This window comes from Mytilus trossulus, chromosome 1 (assembly GCF_036588685.1).
Source record: "Mytilus trossulus isolate FHL-02 chromosome 1, PNRI_Mtr1.1.1.hap1, whole genome shotgun sequence".
NCBI classification, from domain to species: domain Eukaryota; kingdom Metazoa; phylum Mollusca; class Bivalvia; order Mytilida; family Mytilidae; genus Mytilus; species Mytilus trossulus.
Genome location: NC_086373.1, coordinates 102097036 through 102119992, shown reverse-complemented (window position 1 = coordinate 102119992; position 22957 = coordinate 102097036). Strand labels below are relative to the sequence as shown.

General features: G+C 33.2%; 2 protein-coding genes across 7 annotated transcripts in view; both read left to right on the top strand.

Moving 5' to 3' along the window:
• Nucleotides 1-11842, top strand: part of LOC134694181 (uncharacterized) — a 60316-nt gene extending 48474 nt beyond the window's left edge. The window contains exon 4 of the mRNA XM_063555189.1: nucleotides 11671-11842. Coding sequence (XP_063411259.1) covers nucleotides 11671-11804 — 134 coding nt within the window. The 3' untranslated portion in view covers nucleotides 11805-11842. The remainder of the gene's footprint in view (nucleotides 1-11670) is intronic.
• The window catches only part of LOC134694127 (uncharacterized), a 67873-nt gene that overhangs the window by 34627 nt on the left and 10289 nt on the right, over nucleotides 1-22957 (top strand). Inside the window, exon 1 of one of the 6 annotated variants that reach the window (XM_063555125.1) lies at nucleotides 20555-20624. The exons of 1 other annotated variant lie outside the window; for it this stretch is intronic. The gene's annotated coding sequence lies outside the window, so the exon portion shown is untranslated. Of the gene's footprint in view, nucleotides 1-20554; nucleotides 20635-20669; nucleotides 20698-22957 lie in introns of those variants that run through there. 4 more of the 6 variants (XM_063555131.1, XM_063555159.1, XM_063555167.1 and 1 more) reach the window with 4 other exon arrangements.

Sequence of the window (22957 nt, the reverse complement as noted above, 5' to 3'; positions counted from 1 at the left end):
GAATTTATTAAGATTGGTCGTCAAAAAGTCGTATGGTGCAGTTTTTTTTATTTCAGCTTTAAGTCAGCAAATTTGACATCGGCAAATGCAGATCATAAGTGGCATGCAGTTTGGCTTTTTATTCAAAAGCTGCCGCATATCTTTCTTTTTTGTTCTATCTAAACGTGAAACATAATGTTCTATGAATTAGGCAAATAGGATAATCCTCAAAGCCTTTTGATGACAAATTATGAAGGTAAATACTACTGTTAACGGGGAAATTTTGTGTTTTACCCGATTCCAACATCATACAACAAAGCGCTGATGAATGGATTATATCGTATCTACTATAAAGTAATAAAACTACAATTTTTCTTTTCATGTACACATGTTTTTATGAGGTCATATTGTTTAAAACGATATTTTTTTTAATTTAAAAAATCTCTTCTCATCAATCATTTACTTAAAAATATTCCGGATAGTTGTGTCCCGTCCATGATTGGACTGGGACATAGTTTTCCTGTAATATTTGGACTTGATATTACTTGTATTTGTTGATGTTTTATTGTTTCGTTGAATTATTTTGGTGTCCGTAATTCTTTTTTAAGGTTGTGTTATTTTGATTTTATTTATGTTAAAGGCGAAATAAGTTTTTCAATGGTTTATTTAAGAAATAGAGATCCGACCAAATCCCAAAAAGATAACAAAACTAGAAAGTCCGTTGAAACTTTGCGTTATCATTTCAAAGAAGCAAACATTCATTTTAATACCTTAAATAGTGTTTATTTATTAAATGCAGAAGTAGAATAATTGATTTATTTTTACAAACGTACAGCAAATTGATGTATTTTGACACAGTTGATTGGCGTAATGATAAAATATACACGTCAAGATTGCGCATATAATTGTGACTTTGATTCATAGATGTACATCTATCATCGGGTTCATTCTATTCGCTTGAAAATTGTTTATAATAAAAATGGATACGAATGATGCATAAGTCTACATGACATAGTGGTATCTACAGTTCGCACTACAATTTGAAATGCAGAACCTTTTAAAGACCTAAAGTAAACGTTTTTGCTTAATTCCATGATTTCGAAATTCAGATATATCGAAGATTACCTTTCTCTTTTTTACCTACATTTTAGTCCGTCAGTACTTACATTTCCCAGTTAGCTTGTGATAAAGGATACTACAGAAATAAGAATGTTCGCTTCATATCTTGGCCTTTTTCTTTGATATTGAGACGGATTGACGACTACAAACAAAAATCTACATGTATGACAAACTTTGGAGGGCGATTTTAACTTTCCAAATGTCAATTCCCCAGCTAGGTCTCAATGCACTACACTCCTCTGCGCCATCGTATAATGTGCACATATCTCAAATGATACCATATGCTGGTGCTTGTTGAGTCAATACAGTCTTCTTGGACAGGGGTGCACCCCTGACTACTTAAAACAGGCCGCCGCATTTTAAGGGATAATTATTCAAACATATTAGTCGACGATAATATCAAAACGGCATGGTAAAATTAGGAGAACGACGTAAACGACAAACAAAGTTCTGCATTTGACTCTACAAAGACCATCAAAGATTAGCACGAAACATACTGAAAACAAGATTATCTCGTGTGCCCCCGGAAAGTTTAGCAGATTCTGTTTCAATTGTAACACCTGAGTGTCGAAAGTGGAAATTTAATTTTGGTGTCATGTACTAAATAAAATCAAATCAAATCAAATATTTTTTCTTAATAATGAAGAACGTTTGATTCGCATGGCACGGGTAACATCTTGTTGACACAACCAAACTGAACTATTTTTTTGTTTTTTCCTGGAACTGCCCTAGCTTTGTTTTAAACATAACCATCGGTAACTTACGTACTGTTGCCTGTATTTCTTTCAGACATACAGACAAAATGGCAGCCGGCTCAAGTCAAGAAACCAATGTCACGGCTATCAAAGGTTGTGCTATGTGTACTATTGTTTTCTGTGGTTTGTTTTTCATTTTTTTTGCCACGACTTTGTAAGCTTATTTCGACTTATGACTTTTAAATGTCCCTGTGGTATCTTTTGTCTCTCTTTCATATGCTTGCATCTATTGTAAAGAAAAATACAACCAAGACGAGGAATTTCGTTCTCTAAAACAGAACATTTAAGTAAAGGCTGTTTAATGCTTATTTGTCATATAGCCACTATGAACCTTTACTGGGAGTCAAACTGTTGTATTCTAAATTACAAGCAATCTAATTAAAATATTGATCTCTGATTACGTTATACTGCATATGCAGTATATAGAGAATAATACATGGCAAAATCCGTATCATATGTCGTATCATCCCGAGACATCAATATCAGCCCAAGGGCCTTTAGGTCCGAGGGATGATATTGGTCGCGGGTGATACGGCATGTGATACGGATTTTGCCATGTATTATACGCTTTATCATATATTTCAACAGAAGAGTATAATATTTTATGAACTGTTTTCTGATCCATAGCACTGGGTTACCTTCAGTTCTGCTTGTTTCAAAGGCATAAAAGAACTGCTCAATTATTCGAAGCACCATAGTTACCTTACCATTTGCGTGCTGCTGTTTGTAAAAAATATTTTGTTTATTATTGTATTTATTTGTGTGTTTTGTATTTTTTATAGTTGCATTTAGTGTGCCCAAAATATGAAAAAATTGACGTACGTGACGACACATTCAATATAAAGAACTTGACGTTCGTGACGTCACATACAAAACAATGACGTCATTAAACAAAAATGACCTATTTTGAGGGAAATTTTTCTTGAGCCAAAAAAAAAAAGAATGACTTTATGTAAAAAAAAAAAAAAGAAAGTAGGGATGTGATAAAGGGTAGGGGTGCGATAAAGGGTATGCGATAAAGGGTAGGGGTGTGATAAAGGGTATGCGATAAAGGGTGCGCATCAAAGTTGAATTACAAGATCATTCACAACAGAACAAAGTTTTTTTTACCATCAGCAGTGTGATATAAATGCTATCCCTAGTTCAGATATCAAATCACTTATACAGACCAGAATGTAGGGCATAACGACCACGACAATCGGAAACATTGCACAAACTACAGTCATGTGATCATGGCTAGTGTATACTGTCGATGCGGATCACAGATGGGTTTTTTTCTTGGCTTTTGTTCAGAGATAGTTTGAGTTTCAAGTAGCAGGACAAGACGTTTCTTTCAATACAGGGTTCTTTTGACATTTGTCCTAGAGGTGCACTGATCTTTCAGTTGTTTTATGTCCCCCATAAAATAGATTGACATGGCCAAAGTGTATTTAGCAATGACGATGATGTCCAATGATGATGGATAAAAGTTATTTGACCACCACTCTATTGCAAGTCACAACACGTTAAATGATCTAAGTTTAACATTTATATTCGCAATATCAATTGATGAGTCGTGGCTTAAGAAATTTGTTGTGTTCTTTAAACACTACGGACCAATACTGACATTCGAGATTTACTAAAACTTCCACTTGCGAACATACGTATTCCAGCCAATGGTCAGAAAGTCGTAATAACGTCCCCACATTACAAAAGTCATTTGAGGTCTGAATTACTGATTAAAGTTAGGTATATTTAGTGCTATGTCAATATATTCCGCATACAAAAAATATGATCTTGCGTCACTTAGTTCGGGATTGAATAACCGAAACGTTCTTCATTTTCAAACGAATAAAAGGCTATTCTTTCATAAAAGATACCTTTTTAAAGTTGTAAGTTTATCTTAAAATGATTTATTTTCCTATTGATACAAATTTATTTCATAGAAATCGTCATGACATTGTAAAACTCAGCTATAAGTATGTTTTGAAATAATGTGTGTTGTCTGTTTTGCATGAACCTAGTTCAACCTATATGGCAAAAACTTAATTTTTCACTTTCATTGATGTATACTAGATGGTTATATGAATAAATACATATTTTTGCATGATTTTCTATAAATTTTGTTAAGTTTTGACAGACGTTGTTCTTATTATTTGAAAAAAATACATCATGTAAAGCTGAAAACTACCCCCCTTTTTGTACAGTCGCATACGTGTGTTCGGAAATATCATAGAATGATGGATTTCCACTTTTTGGATGAAAATTGAATAATGAAGAAAATAGATTTAAGTTTTCAATCATTCTACAGTAAAAAGGGTATTTAAACTGGAGTTAGATATTCAATTTTAATTTTCCTTGAAAACGACATATGATCTTTGATCATGATTTCTGAAAAACTGCACCATATTTTCATTTGACGACCAGAAGAATCTCAAAGTACACATATTTCCGAATCCAAAGATATATGATATAGCCGTGTACTATTTTTGACGATTAAAATTTTATAAATTCGACTTTGGTCACCGGCCTAGATGTTATGTGGCATGATGAAGTTCCCAATATCCCAACTCGTTGTTCGTTGGATACTATTGCTAACCGATTTGGTAAATTGCTTATACAACTGTGCTATAACACCGAACGGTCTAACAATTTGCAATGGAAGACTTGGAAATGATCGAGATGGAAAATTTACATTTTGTTCACCTAATGGTCGCAGTTTAATTGACTATATGTAAGCTTCACCAAATGATTATGATAAACTTTCAAACTTTGGCATTCTTAATTTTAATGAATTTTCAGACCACTCACCCCTTGCGTTTGAAGTTGGTATCAAAACTGTTACAGAAGAAAATTTGCCAAAAGTATCCAGCTTTATAAAATGGGAAAACGATAAAGTGGAAGAATATAAACTAAATTGAACTTGCACAAGAACGTTATGACGGAGATTGTTGAAAATCTACAACAAGTTGGTGATGCAAACTCGGCGGTAAAGTCATTAACGGATATTATTTATAATTGTGCGTTTGAGGTGTTCGGTAGTTCAAGATTGACCCATGAAAAGGAATTTAATCAGACAGTAAAAAATAATGAGTGGTTCAACCAGAGATGTAAATTTGAGAAAGCTCAGTTTAATTCAGTTCGTAATACTTTTTACGTAATGGAAATGAAACAAACAAACAATTATATATACAGGCACGAACAAATTATAACAAGACTAAACGTTCTGCAAAATTTCAATATAAAAAATCGAAAGGTATTGAATTGTGCAAACTGGCAAAAACGGATCCAAAAGCATTTTGGTCAAAAATTAGACGAAAAACTAAATCATCGTGTAAAGTTGATGCGGACAGTATGTACAAGCACTTTAAAGCCGTTTAGGGTGGTGATCAAAAAGAAATATCGTCAGATATTAGAAAATTAATTAACGATCCATATGTGAATAATCTTTCTATTGAAGAACTTGACTGCGCTATCACAGATTTCGAAATTAAAGACGCACTTAAAAACCTTCGCATGGGTAAAAGTCCAGGATTCGATAAAATCATAGGAGAAATGTTCATGTCCGATTCCGAACTTTTTGTGCCTATTCTACGGACGCATTTTAACTTTCTGTTCGATAATGGTTATTACCCTAAAAATTGGAGTGATGGAATTGTTATTTCTGTGCCGAAAAAAGGGGACCTGTCAAACCCAAATAATTATAGACCAATCATACTTGTCAGTATATTTTCAAAACCTTTTACTTATATTTTGAACAAACGTCTTATAACATGGGCTGAAGAGAACGAAAAGCTATTAGCAAACCAATTTGGATTCCGACCGAATAAATCAACAATTGATGCAATTTTCGTGCTTCATGGTATTATTTCTCATACTTTACAAAATAAAGAAAACCTATTCTGTGCATTTGTTGATTTCTGTAAAGCGTTTGACAATGTAGACAGACGAATATTATGGTATAAGCTTTTTAACTCTGGAATAAGTAGCAAAACATTTACTTTGATAAAGTCTATATATGCAACTGTGCGCCTCCGTGTGAAAACTGATGGAGAATTTTCGGAAGTGTTTGAAAATATTTCTGGCGTGAAACAAGGGGAGCCTTTATCACCTCTACTTTTTATATTTTTCATCAATGACATTGCTGAGGAGCTTGAAACAAGTAACAACGACGACTTCGTTATTGTGAATGGTATTTTGATTCATCTGCTACTTTTTGCTGACGATACATTTTATTCGGTAAAACACCAGAGGCACTGCAGCTACTTCTTGATAAACTTCTAAAATATTGTTCAAAATGGAACATTGAAGTGAACAAAGATAAAACTGAAATAATTGTATTCCGTAATGGATGGCAACAAGTCAATCACAGTTGGTATTATGACAAGCACGAGCTCAAAGTTGTGAACTCTTTTGTTTACCTAGGGAATTTATTTCACTATAACGGAAAATTTCAGCAAACCCAAAAAGAGACTATCCCAGCAAGCTAATAAAGCTCTTGCGTCACTCTTTAATTCATTTAAGATGCTTTATTTGTACATATCAACTCAACAGAAATGTGAAATGTTCGATAGTCTTGTTGGATCGATCTTAAGCTATGGTTCTGAGATATGGGGGTTTCATCATGCCAAGGACATTGAACAGGTTCATAATAAATTTTGTAGATTTGTTCTTAAAGTTGGTAAAAATTCACCTATATGTGCTTTTATCGGTGAACTTGGACATTTGCCAATGTATATTATTAGAAAACAAAAAATACTTAAATATTGGTTGAAAATTGTTACCAAGAAACCTATTGTATTTGATGTATATAAAATGTTAGTTAATGATGCTGAGAATGGTAAAACAAACTGGGCGTCAAATGTTCGTACCTTGTTAAATGATCTTGGTTATAATTTGTTATGGTATTTCATGTGATGTTTAGAAACTACGCCTCTATGATCAGTTTATACAAAGCTGGCGTTCTAGTATGTTCGATTGTGAAAAATTGGATATTTTGAAAATGTTCAAAATTGACTTTTGTTTTAGAAAAATATTTATTTCTTGATGCCAATGTTAAACTCTTAGCACAACTTAGATGTGGTTCACTTAAACTCAACATTGAAACTGGTAGATATAATAGTGTGCCTCGTAATGAAAGGCTATGTCAATGTTGCAATATGAAAGCTATTGAAAATGAATATCATTTTGTAATGATTTGTCCAGCCTTTAGATATCTGCGTTTAAGATTTTTGTCTACATATTATTGTTCTTGGCCTAATATGTCAAAATGTTTATCACTTATTCAAACATGTTCAAGAACTTTGGTATTAAAACTTTGTTGTTTGTTAAATGAAAACTGGAAACTACGGGCACAACTGATAAAGTAGATTATATATGGTACTATCTGTTTAATATGCTTTTTTGGTTGTTTTTTTTTTTGGTTATTATTTTGCTTTCTGTTTTCATTTATATTATGTCGCTTACTATATTATATATGTTGTTGATGCTATAGCATTATAGTATATGCTGATTTGCAATAAACTTATTACAATTAAATGCCAGGTATCGACAGATTGTAGATCCATGAATGTGTATATATAAAAAAGAAGATGTGGTATGATTGCCAATGAGACAACTATCCACAAAAGACCAAAATGACACAGACATTAACAACTATAGGTATGTATTATAATAACAATGATATTTAGTTTGCTACATGTATATATGATATAAGTTATGTGTTGAATTGGTAACCTTTCAGAATGAGTTTATTTAAAGGATGTTTATCTAAAATTGGAAGAAAATTAAAAGATGTGGTGTGATTTCCAATGAGACAACTCTCCACTATATACCATGATATGTCATACTAAGTAGCTAACAACTGCAGATCTTTTATAGAAGAGGGAGTCATTACCTGTTTAAAAACACATCCCAAACATGTAAGCCAATCAAGTCGTCTTCAATTTAATTTCTTTTTTTTTAACTCACCTAGACCAGAAGGGCCAAATTAGCTTTTCTCATCACTTGGCAATCGTCGCCCGTTAAATTTTAAATAGTTTTCTCCTCTGAAATTACTGACCAACTAAAAACAATATTGGTCTAAATCATCCTTAGTGTATCTAGTTTTAAAAATGTGTCTGATGACCCCGCCCATGAACCAAGATGGTCGCCATGGCTAAAAATAAATCATGGGGGTAAAATGCAGTTTTTTGGTTATATATCTGAAATTAAAGCATTTACAGCAAATCTGACATCAGGCTAAAATGTTTATCAGGTTAAGATCTATCTGCCCTGAAATTTTCAGACGCACCAGACAACACGTTGTTGGGTTCTGTCCCTTTATTGGTCATTTGAATGAAATTTTACAGTTTTTAGTTTTTATCTTGAATACTTTTTATAATAGATAGAAATAAAATGTAAACAACAATAATGTTAAGCAAAGTAAGATCTATAAATAAGTCAACAATACCAAAATAGTCATTTTACCCCTAAAAGCTAATTTAACTCAGACAAGCTTTTTAATACAGAAATACGTATGGAATTGCTATTTGATTCAGAAATAATGTATTAAGTATGTATGATATGTGTCTTATACATTTTTAGACTTATAACTGCGACAGTAAACCCAATTCTAGGTATTGTGGTAAAGGAAAAGATTCTTTATTTATCGACGTTTAACTGCTGGCGGTCATGACAAGAGATGTGAGACTAAACTAAAGGTGGAGGCTGAACTGACTTTTAACTGTAAGCAATTTAAATGAAAACAAAATAAAATATTTAGCCTTGAATCTATAGTACCTAAATATCTATAGTACCTAAATATCGTCCCCCCGTCAATTATTAATTGGAATGAGTGTCGTAATATCATCCACGACTCACTCCGTACTTACTGTTTGAAATGGATAAAACGGGAAAAAGCTGACAAAAAATCTTTGGACTCTTTTTTTAATTCAGTAATGAACATAGTTGATATACGTATTCAACATTTTAAATAACATTTTACTATTAACAATAACCACAATAAACCTATTGCTCGTAACAAACATAAACTAAAGAACTAGCCAAGGAATTTGTTTTTGTCCCGTCCGATAAAGCTGCTTATAATATTATTATTGTTTGACGTAAATTTTACATTGAGGTTCTGAAAAAAGAAATCACCAATTCACCAACATTCAAATTAACTCCACTTTCAGAAAACGACATCTGTAACAAACATAAACGTTTAGCTACCGCTTTACAAGCAGAACCAAATACAATGAAAGTCCCAACTATGTATTGGCTTCCGGAGCTACACAAAACACCTTACAAATATAGATTTATTTCTTCTTCAAGCCATTGTTCCACTACTAAATTGTCTATACTTCTTACCAGTATACTTGGTACAATCAAAAACCTGATAATAAATTGTTCAAATAAGGCCTTCGAAAATAGTGGAATTAATTACTTTTGGAGTGTCAAGAACTCGCTGGAAGTACTTGATGAATTGCATGCTTATATTGTTGATTTTGAATCTGTTCAAAGTTTTGATTTTTCTACCCTGTATACCACATTGCCTCACATTCTCGTCAAGAAAAAAAACACACACCTAATTAAATGGGCATTTAAAAAGTCAGAATGTGAATATATATATGTTCAAACTCTTTTAGGTCATTTTTTAGTAGCAATAAACAAAAAAAAACTACATCAATTGGACATGCTTTGATACTATATCTGCCCTTGAATTTTTACTAGATAACATTTTTGTTCGCCTTGGAGATTCCGTATATCGTCAGGTTATTGGAATTCCAATGGGGACTAACTGTGCAACACTTATTGCGGACCTGTGTTTGTATTGCTATGAGTTACAATTTATGACTAAAATCAGCAAAGATCCATCGAAACAACATCTGATAAACAAATTTAATAATACTTTTAGATATTTGGATGATATTTTGGCTCTCAATAATGACGACTTCAGTATGTATACTAAAGAAATTTATCCTGTTGAACTTACTTTAAATAAATCTAATACTAACAATGACCACTGCCCTTTCCTCGATCTTGATATCTATATCACTAACGGAAAGCTTAATACTAAAATTTATGATAAAAGAGATGATTTTTCATTTCCTATCGTTAATTATCCATTTTAGATGGTGACGTTCCCTTGTCACCATGATGGTATAAGGACATCATTCGTAAATATAACTCAACATGCAGATTTCTGATACGTTCAGGTATTTCACATCCATTTTTTTTATGGAAATATTCTTTAAAAAGCACAAAAATGTCAGTATTCACCTCAGAAACTAACAAAACCTTTAAATAGACTTATTAAGAAGGGATATAGTTACGATACTGTTGTCAGGCCATTAAAGATTGCATATTTTGGCGTTAATATTGATTCACTTATAGGGTCTTTGCATCGGAACTAAACACAATTATTTAAAAACCAGTTGTTGGCATGACACGGGTTATGCTCTTCTCATATATGTTATGATGGTATGATACTAAACCGCTAACGGGAAGGATTGTGCCTGATATTCATATGATGAAATCATAATCTTTCAATCAGTTTAATTGAAGTCTGGAGCTGGCATGTCAGTTAACTGCTAGTAGTCTGTTGTTTATGAATTTTTGTCATTTTGTTTATTTTCTTTGGTTACATCTTCTGACATCAGACTCGGTCTTCTCTTGAACTGAATTTTAATGTGCGTGTTGTTATGCGTTTACTTTTCTACATTGGCTAGAGGTATAGGGGGAGGTTTGAGATCTCATAAATATGTTTAACCCTGTCGCATTTTTGCGCCTGTCCCAAGTCAGGAGCCTCTGGCCTTTGTTAGTCTTGTATTATATTAATTTTAGTTTCTTGTGTACGTTTTGAAATTAGTATGGCGTTCATTATCAATAAACTAGTATATATTTGTTTAGGGGCCAGCTGAAGGACGCCTCCGGGTGCGGGAATCTCTCGCTACATTGAAGACCTGTTGGTGACCTTCTGCTGTTATTTTTTCTATGATCGGGTTGTTGTCTCATTGACACATTCCCCATTTCCATTCTCAATTTCATCCCTATGTCTGTAAACGTAATTAAACAAACACAGTGTATATGTCAAACTATGACATAAGAATTCAAAACAAAAAACAGATGGACATGATATGATACCTTTGTGGAGTAGAGCGACGTGCGATTTTGTAACCTGAAAAATGAACTGATCCCTTATATGAATCTCTTATCAAACTATACTGACTATGTTCAATTCGGTTTTTAAGCATTTATGTAGGAGGTTAAATCAAAATAAAAAATATAAATAACACACCTACCTTTACTTAAAATACTGATGTTTCAAAACTTAAAGAATGCATGTTTAGAATTGAACATTACACTTTGAGATTTGTGCTTTCTAGAAATTTAATTGGTCGTGTTAAAACAATTAGCAAAACCGATACCTAACAATAAGATGAAAAGAACATACTATTATACTATGCTACTATGCGCGTGAGCCGAATAAACAAATTTAACGAAACAAGTGTAAACCGGGATTTTGAATTGAAAGAGGAGAAATGAAATGTAGAAGAGAGTGTTTGGAAAGGGTAAGATATAGACTAAATGATCTATCAAATTATAAGTTTCTCACATGAAAACTAAAACAAATAAGACATATATTTTTTTTGTAACCTGTTCCACTTTTGTCGACGATTGTAATACTTTATTTTTTAAGTGAAGCATTTGAAAACAAATCTGTTTTACAGGATTCCAGGTTCGCCCGATATAGTTACATTTAATTAATAATCTTACTTTATTTAAGAAAATAGGCTTTTTACCATGGTTGTGTATTAAAAGCGTTTGAAGAACGTCGTATTATTAACTTTTCCAGATAATTCCTTTGTTGCGGCGGTTGTTGGTGGAGTAATTGGTGGATTTGTGATTATATGTATCGTTACTGGAGTCATTATATTCATGACCTGTAAAAGGAAAAGATCAACAGGACAAGTGTTAATTCCAGGTTAATACAATAATAGAGATGTTAATATCACAATAATACGAGACAAATGTTATCTACTTAAGGAATAAATTGGTTGATGTCTTATAAGGTGTTTGATACTTGACCAATTCAATAATAAAATATCATAGATATAGGAAGATGTGGTATGAGTGCCAATGAGAAAACTCTCCATCCAAATAACAATATACAAAAGTAAACCATTATAGGTCAAGTTACGGACTTCAACACGGAGCCTTGGCTCACACCGAACAGCAAGCTATAAAGGGCCCCAAAACTAATTAATTTTAAACCATTCAAATGGGAGAACCAACTGTCTAATCTATATAAAAACGAGAAACGAGAAACACGTATGAACTATATAAACAGTCGACAACTACTGTACATCAGATTCCTGATTTAGGACAGGTGCAAACATTTGCAGCAGGATTAAACGTTTTAATGGTACAAAACTTTCTCCCTTTTCTGAAACAATAGTATAACATCACAACATAGAAAAACATGCTTTAAAATATCAATTGGAAGGCTTAACTCAATCAAAAAACGCATATACACATTTCTATAATGAGAGAAAAATATATCAGAAAAAAACAGCAAAGTAACAAGACTAAACTAGATTAGAATAGCAAAGAACAAATAATTTCTTTATGACAATAACAAAAACGAAAAACGCATATACACATTTCTATAATGAAAGAAAAATATATCAGAAAAAAACCCAGCAAAGTAACATGACTAGACTAGATTAGAATAACAAATATTTCTTTATGACAATAATTAACCAGAATGTGTCCAAAGTACACGGGTGCCCCACTCGCACTAACATTTTCTATGTTCAGTGGACCGTGAAATTGGGATATAAACTCTAATTTAACATTAAAATTAGAAAGATCATATCATGGGGAACAGGTGTACTAAGTTTCAATTTGATTTGAATTCAACGTCATCAAAAACTACCTTGAACAAAAACTTTAACCTGAAGCGGGACAGACGGAAGGAAAAACGAACGGGCAGACGAACGAAAGGACGGACGAACGGACGCACATACCAGAAAACATAATGCCCCTCTACTATCGTAGGTGTGGCATAATAAAAAGAAATTTTTAAGTAAACACGTTTCAATAATGTCGATAGAAATTGTAGAAGAGGTTGATCACACCGAATATGAACCGTCTTTTGTAAATTTTCCTGAGAATGACTTAAGTTTCCAATTCTGAAGAAAGAAGAAACAATACCATAACAGCAACTTCAAAATTTAGATATGTGTGCAAGTTTGCATTGCAGTTTCAAAAACATTGTTAGTTTTTACAACCAACCGCTTGCCCGACCGACTTGAACATACAAGAAAAAAAAATAGGAAGTAAACAAAATAGTTTTCAGGTAATATATGTATTGTCAATTCATGTTCAAGATTTGAAATTTCGTACCAGGCCCGATATGGAAAATGCTATGTATAATAACCCCACCCCTCCCCCTTTTCTATGGCGTATCAGCCGACTGGTTTCATAAGTGCTCTTCCGTTGATACTATATCAGCATTGCAAAAAAACGAGAAAATCTATGATAATCTTTCATAAGGTAGCTATAGAGACTGCAAACGATAGAGATTTTTTTAAAGTTATTATCTGATATGCTTTGGTTTAAAGAATAAATGTTCCAGTAATAAAATATGCATATTGGAACGAACATAAGTTTTGATAAATGCATTATGTTTATATTGCTTTTATTTCAGTCAACCGAACTGAGCGCGATGTTTTGTGATAACAGAAAGTTGATTTATTATCGACTGAAGGATCGCTATCAAGCATACAGACAGTAAATTATAATTGATACAAGAATATATATAAGAAGCATCAACCAAGGTAAACAGATATGATGTGATTGAACTACGGAGTGGCTATTTGTCCGGCTAGCCGGACGAATAGTGTCAGGGCTATTTGTCCGGCCATTGTAATGCGCATGTCATATAATGTGCTTTCGGAAGTGCGTGTAATATTATCTTCAGTAGCACCAAGGGGGCGCGTCAATATGATCACTGATTTTCAATTTTAAGATCATGGCTGAAAACGTAGAAATCAATAGTTTATGATAAATTTTGCAGTTTTCGGAATTTGACAATGGAACACGATATTGTGAACTTCCAAGAATGAAATAATCTTATAAAAGGGACTCTTAAATAATTGAAATCACAAGGAAAATGGGAAATAATGGATAATTGATCGGAGAACTATAGTATTACAAAATTATTCGACTCGCTACAGCCTCTGTGTAAATGATGAAAAAGATGTTCAAAGCAAGAGTAGCTGAGAAATGCCTTTACAATTGCATGTCTAACTGAATGGAATCTAGCTTAGTTATATTCCAAAAAATGAATCTTGCAGGTGGTCCTCAAAGTGGTATACAGAGGGGGATTGAGGCTACAATCTTGAAATGGGGATGTTGGAAATAGGATTATAAAAAGTGGGGTAAAAAAATTGGGGTTACGAAATATACGGAACAACAAAAGTGGGATCAGGAAAAAAAGAAAAGAGAAATTTGGGGAAAGAAGCACACCGTGTCAAACCGAACCCCTCACGTAAATTAAACAAAAAACCAGTGATTTTTACTTCTTTTGGGGGAAGGGGTGGGGGCATTATAGAAAAATCTGTCACCTTGCACTCAAAAAAGGGATAACTTTATGTCAAGGGGGCGATAATTCTATGTGACAGCTACAGATATAATAATTTTGTACCTTTTTCAGCAAAACAAAATCCTTGAGTCAATCACTACCCAAGTTTGTTTTACAAGTAATTTCTTCTCTCTTCTTATATAACATGTATAAAAAATATGGCACATGTATGATTTTTTTCTTATTATTCGTTATCCACATTGGACTATATACGTAGTATGAAGAAAACAACAATGTCAATTATCAGTAACAAGATTAGGCCCTAACACTAAAGATTACAAACATGTGCTACCCCCTGGTGCTGCTCAAGATAATATTACACTCACACACAAATATTATAGTGACATGCGCATTGTATTGGCCGGACAAATAGTCCTGGCGCTATTCGTCCGGCTAGCCGGACAAATAGCAACTGCCATTGAACTATTATGCCTTCCTGAAGAAAGAAGGGTGTATATTGTTTAACTAGTTCCTGTCTCTTACTAAGATAACTACTTTGCATTAAAGACTCTTCCTGAATCATTCTGTTTTAATTTTATTTTATATCAGTAGTATTAAATTTTGTTTAAATATTCGTTTGCATTATGTGTGAAGCCATACCCGTAGTCTATGTTACGTTTAGTAGCATTATTTCATAGTGTCTTTATAAAAGAGAGTTGCAAGATACCAAATAGACATTCAAACGCATAAGTCAAAAATAAATTGACAACGCCATGACTACAAAAGGACAAATGAAAAACAACTACACAAAACACAACATAGAAAACTAAAGACTGGGCAACACGAACCCCACCAAAAACTTGGAGTGATCTTAGGTGCTCCGGAAGGGTAAGCAATTCATACTCCACATGTGGCACCCTCATGTAAGTAAAACTCGGTAACAAATCTAAATTCGTAGGTCACATTCGGGACAAAGGGGTCGGGACTGTAGTAACGACAAAAAAGACTAGTGTAAAACCATTCAAATGGAAAACCAACGATCTAATCTATATAAAAAAAAAATGAGAAACGAGAAACACGTATGACCCACATCAACAAACGACAACCACTGAACGTCTGGTTCCTGACTTAGGACAGGTGGAAACAATTGCAGCGAGTTAAAACGTTGTAATAGGTACCAACATTCATCCTTATCTGAAACAAAAGTGTATCATCACAACAAAGAAAGACACACTATAACCATAGTACAAGAAACACAACATAGAAAACTAAAGATTAAGCAACATGAACCCCATCAAAAACTGGGGGTGATCTCACGTGCTCAGGAAGGGAAGACAGATCCTGCTCCAATTGTGGCAATCGTCGTGTTGCTCGTGTTAGTACAAACCCAGTAACAAGTCTAATTCCTTTGGTCACATTCGGTATGAAGGGGACAGGACTGTAGTTACGACAATTGAAACGTCGTACCATGGTCATATAACTCTGGAATGAAAAATCAGAAAGTCTGAAGGTCTTCGCCCTATAACTTTGGAATGACAGATCAGAAAATCGGACGGTTATCTTCCTATAACTCTAGAATGACAGATCAGAAAATCGGACGGTTACCTTCCTATAACTCTGGAATGACAAATCAGAAAATCGGACGGTTATCTTCCTATAACTCTGGAATGACAAATCAGAAAATCGGACGGTTACCTTCCTATAACTCTGGAATGACAGATCAGAATATCGGACGGTTATCTTCCTATAACTCTGTAATGACAAATCAGAAAATCGGACGGTTATCTTCCTATAACTCTGGAATGACAAATCAGAAAATCCGACGGTTATCTTCCTATAACTCTGGAATGACAGATCAGAAAATCGGACGGTTATCTTCCTATAACTCTGGAATGACAGATCAGAAAATCGGACGGTTATCTTCCTATAACTCTTGAATGACAAATCAGAAAATCAGACGGTTACCTTCCTATATCTCTGGAATGACAGATCAGAAAATCGGACGGTTATCTTTCTATAACTCTGGAATGACAAATCAGAAAATCGGACGGTTACTTTCCTATAACTCTGGAATGACAGATCAGAAAATCGGACGGTTACTTTCCTATAACTCTGGAATGACAAATCAGAAAATCGGACGGTTATCTTCCTATAACTCTGGAATGACAGATCAGAAAATCGGACGGTTAACTTCCTATAACTCTGGAATGACAAATCAGAAAATCGGACTGTTACCTTCCTATAACTCTGGAATGACAAATCAGAAAAACGGACGGTTATCTTCCTATAACTCTGGAATGACAAATCAGAAAATCGGACGGTTACCTTCCTATAACTCTGGAATGACAAATCAGAAAATCGGACGGTTACCTGTCTATAACTCTGGAATGACAAATCAGAAAATCGGACGGTTATCTTCCTATAACTCTGGAATAACAGATAAGAAAATCGGACGGTTACCTTCCTATAACTCTGGAATGACAAATCAGTAAATCGGACGGTTACCTTCCTATAACTCTGGAATGACAAATCAGAAAATCGGACGGTTACCTTCCTATAACTCTGGAATGACAAATCAGAAAATCGGACGGTTATCTTCCTATAACTCTGGAATGACAGATCAGAAAATCGGACGGTTACCTTCCTATAACTCTGGAATGACAAATCAGAAAATCGGACGGTTACCTTCCTATAACTCTGGAATGACAAATCAAAAAAGCGGACGGTTATCTTCCTAATACTCTGGAATGACAGATTAGAAAATCGGACGGTTATCTTTTTATAAATCTGAAATTGCAGATCAGAAAATCGGACGGTTATCTTCCTATAACTCTGGAATGAGAGATCAGAAAAGCGGACGGTTATCTTCCTATAACTCTGGAATGACAGATTAGAAAATCGGACGGTTATCTTTTTATAAATTTGAAATTGCAGATCAGAAAATCGGACGGTTATCTTTCTATTACTCTGAAATGACAGATCTGAAAATCTGATAGTCATAGTCATATAACTCTGGAATAACAGATCAGAAAAATTGGATACATATAAAGATCTCGTTTGTGTATATAATGAAATGTATGGTATTAAATGCTCGTCTTAGACGGAACGAAACATAGTACCGTAACCCATCAGTCCGCGTGTACATTCCTCTTTCGTCCAAAATTTCAAAAGTGCTCTAACAATGTCAATAAATTCTTTTGCAACATAAGAATGGAATAAAAAAATCCTTTTTCGATTTTTTTTTTTATACTTCGGAGTGGCACTCCTGAGCCATGGTGAAATTTGTTGCGTACTTACTCAAAACTGCTTGAATTGATTTCCATAAAACTTTACGCGTTTTTCTTCTTTTTTTATGGGGGTGGGGTGGGGATGAATGATTGAAGCCTCTTTCGATTTTGATAAATTCTTGGCTCACTTTGCAGAGATACGAGACCTCAGCACTCAGATTTAATTAAATTACTATTTGCATATATTGTACCATAAGTTGAGTATGCTCGAAACTTTCTACAGTTGCTAAAATAAGAGACGGAAGGAGATCGATCTATTTAGAATTTTTCTGATCTGTCATTCCAAAGCTATAGGGTTCACGTAAATTTAATGCTATTATCATACTGTAAAAATTATAAGTTATTTACTGTGCGTTTATTTCTACCACATGAATTGATAATTATTTTATAACCTAAGCCAAAAGTTAAAAAAAATAATTACTTTTAAATACACAAGCGCTTTCGAAAACTTCATATGTCGAAATACAAAAAGAGCCAAAGCACAGTTATGTGAAAAAATCTGTGGAAATACATTAACATTATGTTTTCTTTCAAGATATACTTGATAAATATACAAAAAGAACGTGTAAGATTAGGTTATCCCATAAGCCTAGCTAGAAATCTCCTGGCTAGGCTATCATGCGCTTAAACAGATAAAAAGTTTTATCGCATCTTTAAACATAATTTTATATCCAAATTTAAAAAAAAAAAACTGAAAAAATGCCTAACTCGAAATTATGTATTAGCATTTCGTGTGTATTTTAGTCTATATGCCATCTTATTAACCATCGAAGTGACCTTTCGAAGATTGACGACGGTAATTATAAATATAACCCGCCTAGCTACAAATAGATAGCTTATTCGTGCAATCAATTTTTTCGCACTATTAATGACACGATATTTTGAATACAAGACAAGGAAAGACAATATCATAAATAATGAAGAACGGGAATATCATTCACTCACATTACGAAGAAAACAAAGCCCTTGGTGTTCCATACCTTATCGTATAGGTTAAACTTTCAATTTTGCTAGCTGAACACACCTAGTTCAATTGTTCTCATAATAACAACGAATTATGGACCCTAAATAAATTGATAAAAAGCAAACAAATGTAGTGAAATCAAAGGAATAAGAGATAAAATTGTGTATCGTTGCTGTGTGTCAAAAACTGTGTTCATTTACACATCCTTAAATTACTGTACTTTTTTAACATATAAAGTATATTTAGTTTGTGGGCGATATCCTTATATATGTAAATTAAAACACTCTTGCGTGATATTTCGAAATAAGCAATAAATGTTATGGAGGGCCAAGTTTCCATTTGATTTAGGACACTTGGTAAAATAGAATAAAAAAAGTGTTCGTGTGTGCTTCATTGAGAGCTACACAACATTATTATTTTATTTTAAGTGCCATGTTTGTATGAATTTCGAACGACTTGAAATCTTTCAATAATTAGTTTTCCTGTAAAAACTCTTGAATGTTCACTCATAACATTATAGCCAAGTTCAAAATAGTTATATATAAGTTGGAAAATACATTACTCAATCGTAGATTTTCAGCTGAGCCCGTCATCACTTTAAGCTAGCTTGTACGTTCGTCCGTCTGTTTTCAAAAAAAATATATATGTATAATTGTTAAGAATGAATGTGAATCATGTTTACCTTCTTAGTAAATGATTATCTTATTAGTTAGACACCATCAATGTTATTATGAAAAAAAATGAACTAGGCGTGTTCAGCTAGTAAAATTGAAAGTTAAATAAGGGTAAACCATTTGACTAATTCGATACACAATAATCTGATTCTTATACAAGTAAAAACGATTATTAACATTTTGTTTTAATCTATAATATAAAATCAAACAGACATTGAAATATTCAATTGCACGAATTAGTTATTATTTATGTTGCTTTTGGTTGCTCTGGTCTAACATGTTTAACTTCATTCTATTTGTTGCTTATTTTATTGCATGCTATGTATATGTGAGATTCAACTTTGTATTACAGGTTGCTTTATATGTCAAATTAGACTGTTTTTTTTGTTATTTAAATGTTTTTTATATTCGGTCAAAAGCTCCTTAGAGCTTGTGTAGTATATTTGTACTTAGGCAGAATCAAAATAAAGTTTTCTTATCTTATCTGATCTATCTGTTTGTGTATATGTTAAATTTAATTTATGTTTATATAGGGTTGTATAACCGTCGTCAATCTTCGAAAGGTCACTTCGATGGTTAATAAGATGGCATATAGACTAAAATACACACGAAATGCTAATACATAATTTCGAGTTATGCATTTTTTCCGACTTTTTTTTATTGGGAGTCGTTTTATTATGTTATAAGTCGAATCTGAGAATTTGAGTCAAATCAGTTTGACAGCTAGTGCCCTTTTAATATAACTTTGGTAAATACACAAACGGCATTTTATTTGAATATTTAGTTTTAATTACTTAACATAATGAAAAAGAGTGTGAGAAGCTGGACTATAGAGAAATGCAGTAAAGTTGTAACTCAGTTTTTTGCTTTATTGATTCGAACTGTAAATTAACAAAAAAATAATTCCTGAATAAAATATCGCATGATTTACATTCAAATTCACAATTAGGAAACTTATAGAATATCTACCATTTCATGGTAATATTGTGTTATCTAATGTCTATAACACAATTTATTATAATTCAAAACGATAAGAAAGTCATTGTTTCACTAGAACGAATCAATAAACGAAATGAAATGGTTAAAAAGAAAGTCATGCATCAATTATAAAATCGCACTGACAATGACACGAACTCTTGAATACAAGACAAGACAATAAATCATGAAGAAGGAGAAAATCATTCTCTCACATTACGTAGAAAGCAAATAATATAGCCACCCTTGGTGTTCCATACTTTAATCAGTTGTGTGTGTATTGATCATTTACCTGTTTACTAGTTTATCATTCTGTAACGGGTATGTAGAGGTAAAGCATAGTATATCCTTTAAACAATGTTGTTATAGGATCAGCACAACAAAACACCATTTTGTATGTATTTTCCAGTTTATATATCATTGTTTTAGATTCTACAATGACAATAACAGTACGATAATACTCCCATGTAGGGAGACCTGTACTATAAAGAAAGGAAGAAGAAGGAAATAATTAAACGTATATGATTTGATCTTAAAGCAGCCAAATTCATGCTTCAAACTTTCAAATTTGATTAAAAGAAATAGTACGATACAAAATTATAAAAGCACACAGGAAACAAAGCACTTTACGTGAAATTGGAGATTTGGGATCGTATCATCTAAATATACCCATGACATACCCTTCACGGATTGGTGATTGGCTAGCGATGATCATCGAGGGCTAAATATAGATAAAAAATAAACAGATAAATATAAATAGCACGTGTTATATTGTAAGGACGACTTTTCTGTCTGAGGTGTCAAAAACCAGTAATTCTACAATGAATCTTACGAGTTTCATGGATTTATTATTTGAAAATTCATTCAAGCTAATTATATATATACAAAAAAGTATGGTTCTATTAAGTTATGTTGAAATATCTAGAAAGACTAAACAGAATCAGTCAGTAACTGTATACAAAGTAATAAAAACATATACATTCTCCATACATACATACATACATACATGTAGATATTGGTTGGAGGGTTGGTTAGCTGCACTGAAAATTGAGCTATATATATATATATATAGGTTTGAACGTAGTTTTCAATTTAGACTCGTTTATATCATAAAGCAGCCAAATTCATATAATAAAGAAGATGTGGTATGATTGCCAATGAGACAACTCTCCACAAGAGACAAAAAATGACACAGAAATTAACAATTATAGGTAACCGTACGGCCTTCAACAATGAGCAAAGCCCATGCCGCATAGTCAAGCTATAAAAGGGCCCGAAATGACAATGTAAAACAATTCAAACAAGAAAACTAACGATCTTATTTATAAAAAAAGAATGAACGAAAAACAATTATGTAACACATAAACAAACGATAACCACTGAATTACAGGCTCCTGACTCGGGACAGATACATACATATATAATGTGGCGGGGTTGAACATGTTAGCGGGATGTAATGGCAACCCCCTCTACCTAAACATGGGACAGTGGTATAACAGTACAACATAAGAACAAACTATAAAAATCAGATTAAAAAGGATTAACTCATCTTATCGCTATTTTGTGCATTTTTCCTTTGATCTTTTTTTGTGATAATTTTCATATCATGCTTCTCGCTTGATATGGAAAAATTATCGCTAGAAACTAAGAAGCCACGTGGCGTTGTTAACGAAATTGACATCGAAATTGACAACGTCGTCATAGGTAAAATAGCGATAAACAGATTATCATTGGTCATTTCAACTCGATTGCTTTTCTCACTTTCGCTGTCCCAGCTCAAGCGAGAAAATCAATCTCGTTGAGATAATCAACGATAATCTATAAATATGGACAAAAATACAAGTGGACGTGACCGGGTACTTGTACATCCCAACAACAAAGACACTAGGTACAGATATGAGAATAAGCGCAGTTAAAACTGACAGCTAGTTCAAAGCCACTAACAAATAATAATAAAATCATGCGTCTATAGTCTAGGTTTATTTAAAAAAAAACAAAAAAAAACCTTGAATGTACACTTGGAATATGCAATGTAGCAAATAACAGTAGCCGTGGTGTAGTGGTTGATTCGTCGGATTACTAACACAAAGGTTCCTGGTTCGATTCCCGTCTGGAATGAAAATTTCAGGGACAGACTTTTCGGCTCTCCCTTGCCACCATTTGCGAGTATGGTCCCGACGAAACGATGCTAGTCCGTCGGAAGGGGGCTATTAATGGCTGACCCGTGTTAAAAGAGAGCCATATCTCTTTCACGTTAAAGACACCCTTGTAGATTTCGAAAAAGAGCAGGCTAATGTCACTACAAGGCAGCACTCGCACCCGCAAAGTGGAAAGGGATTAATATAAGTTGCAAAACTTGTTTCCCAATCCACTATAGATAAATACAAATGTATGTTTAAATTAAAATTAATTAATATTAAAATAGAGAACAGTAATAAGTATTATTGTCAATTCAAAGACAATCACCGATTAAAAGAACGAGGAAAAGTATTAATATTTCTTGAACTCCGATGTTTCAATTATCAAATACATAGACAGACACGGTTTGATATGTGAAAGAAAGCTTCTTATATATTAACATTCTTAGTGTATTTTGTTTTAATATGGTAATGTTTACTTACAACTGAAGACTCGATCGACGCCAGCTTCTAAAA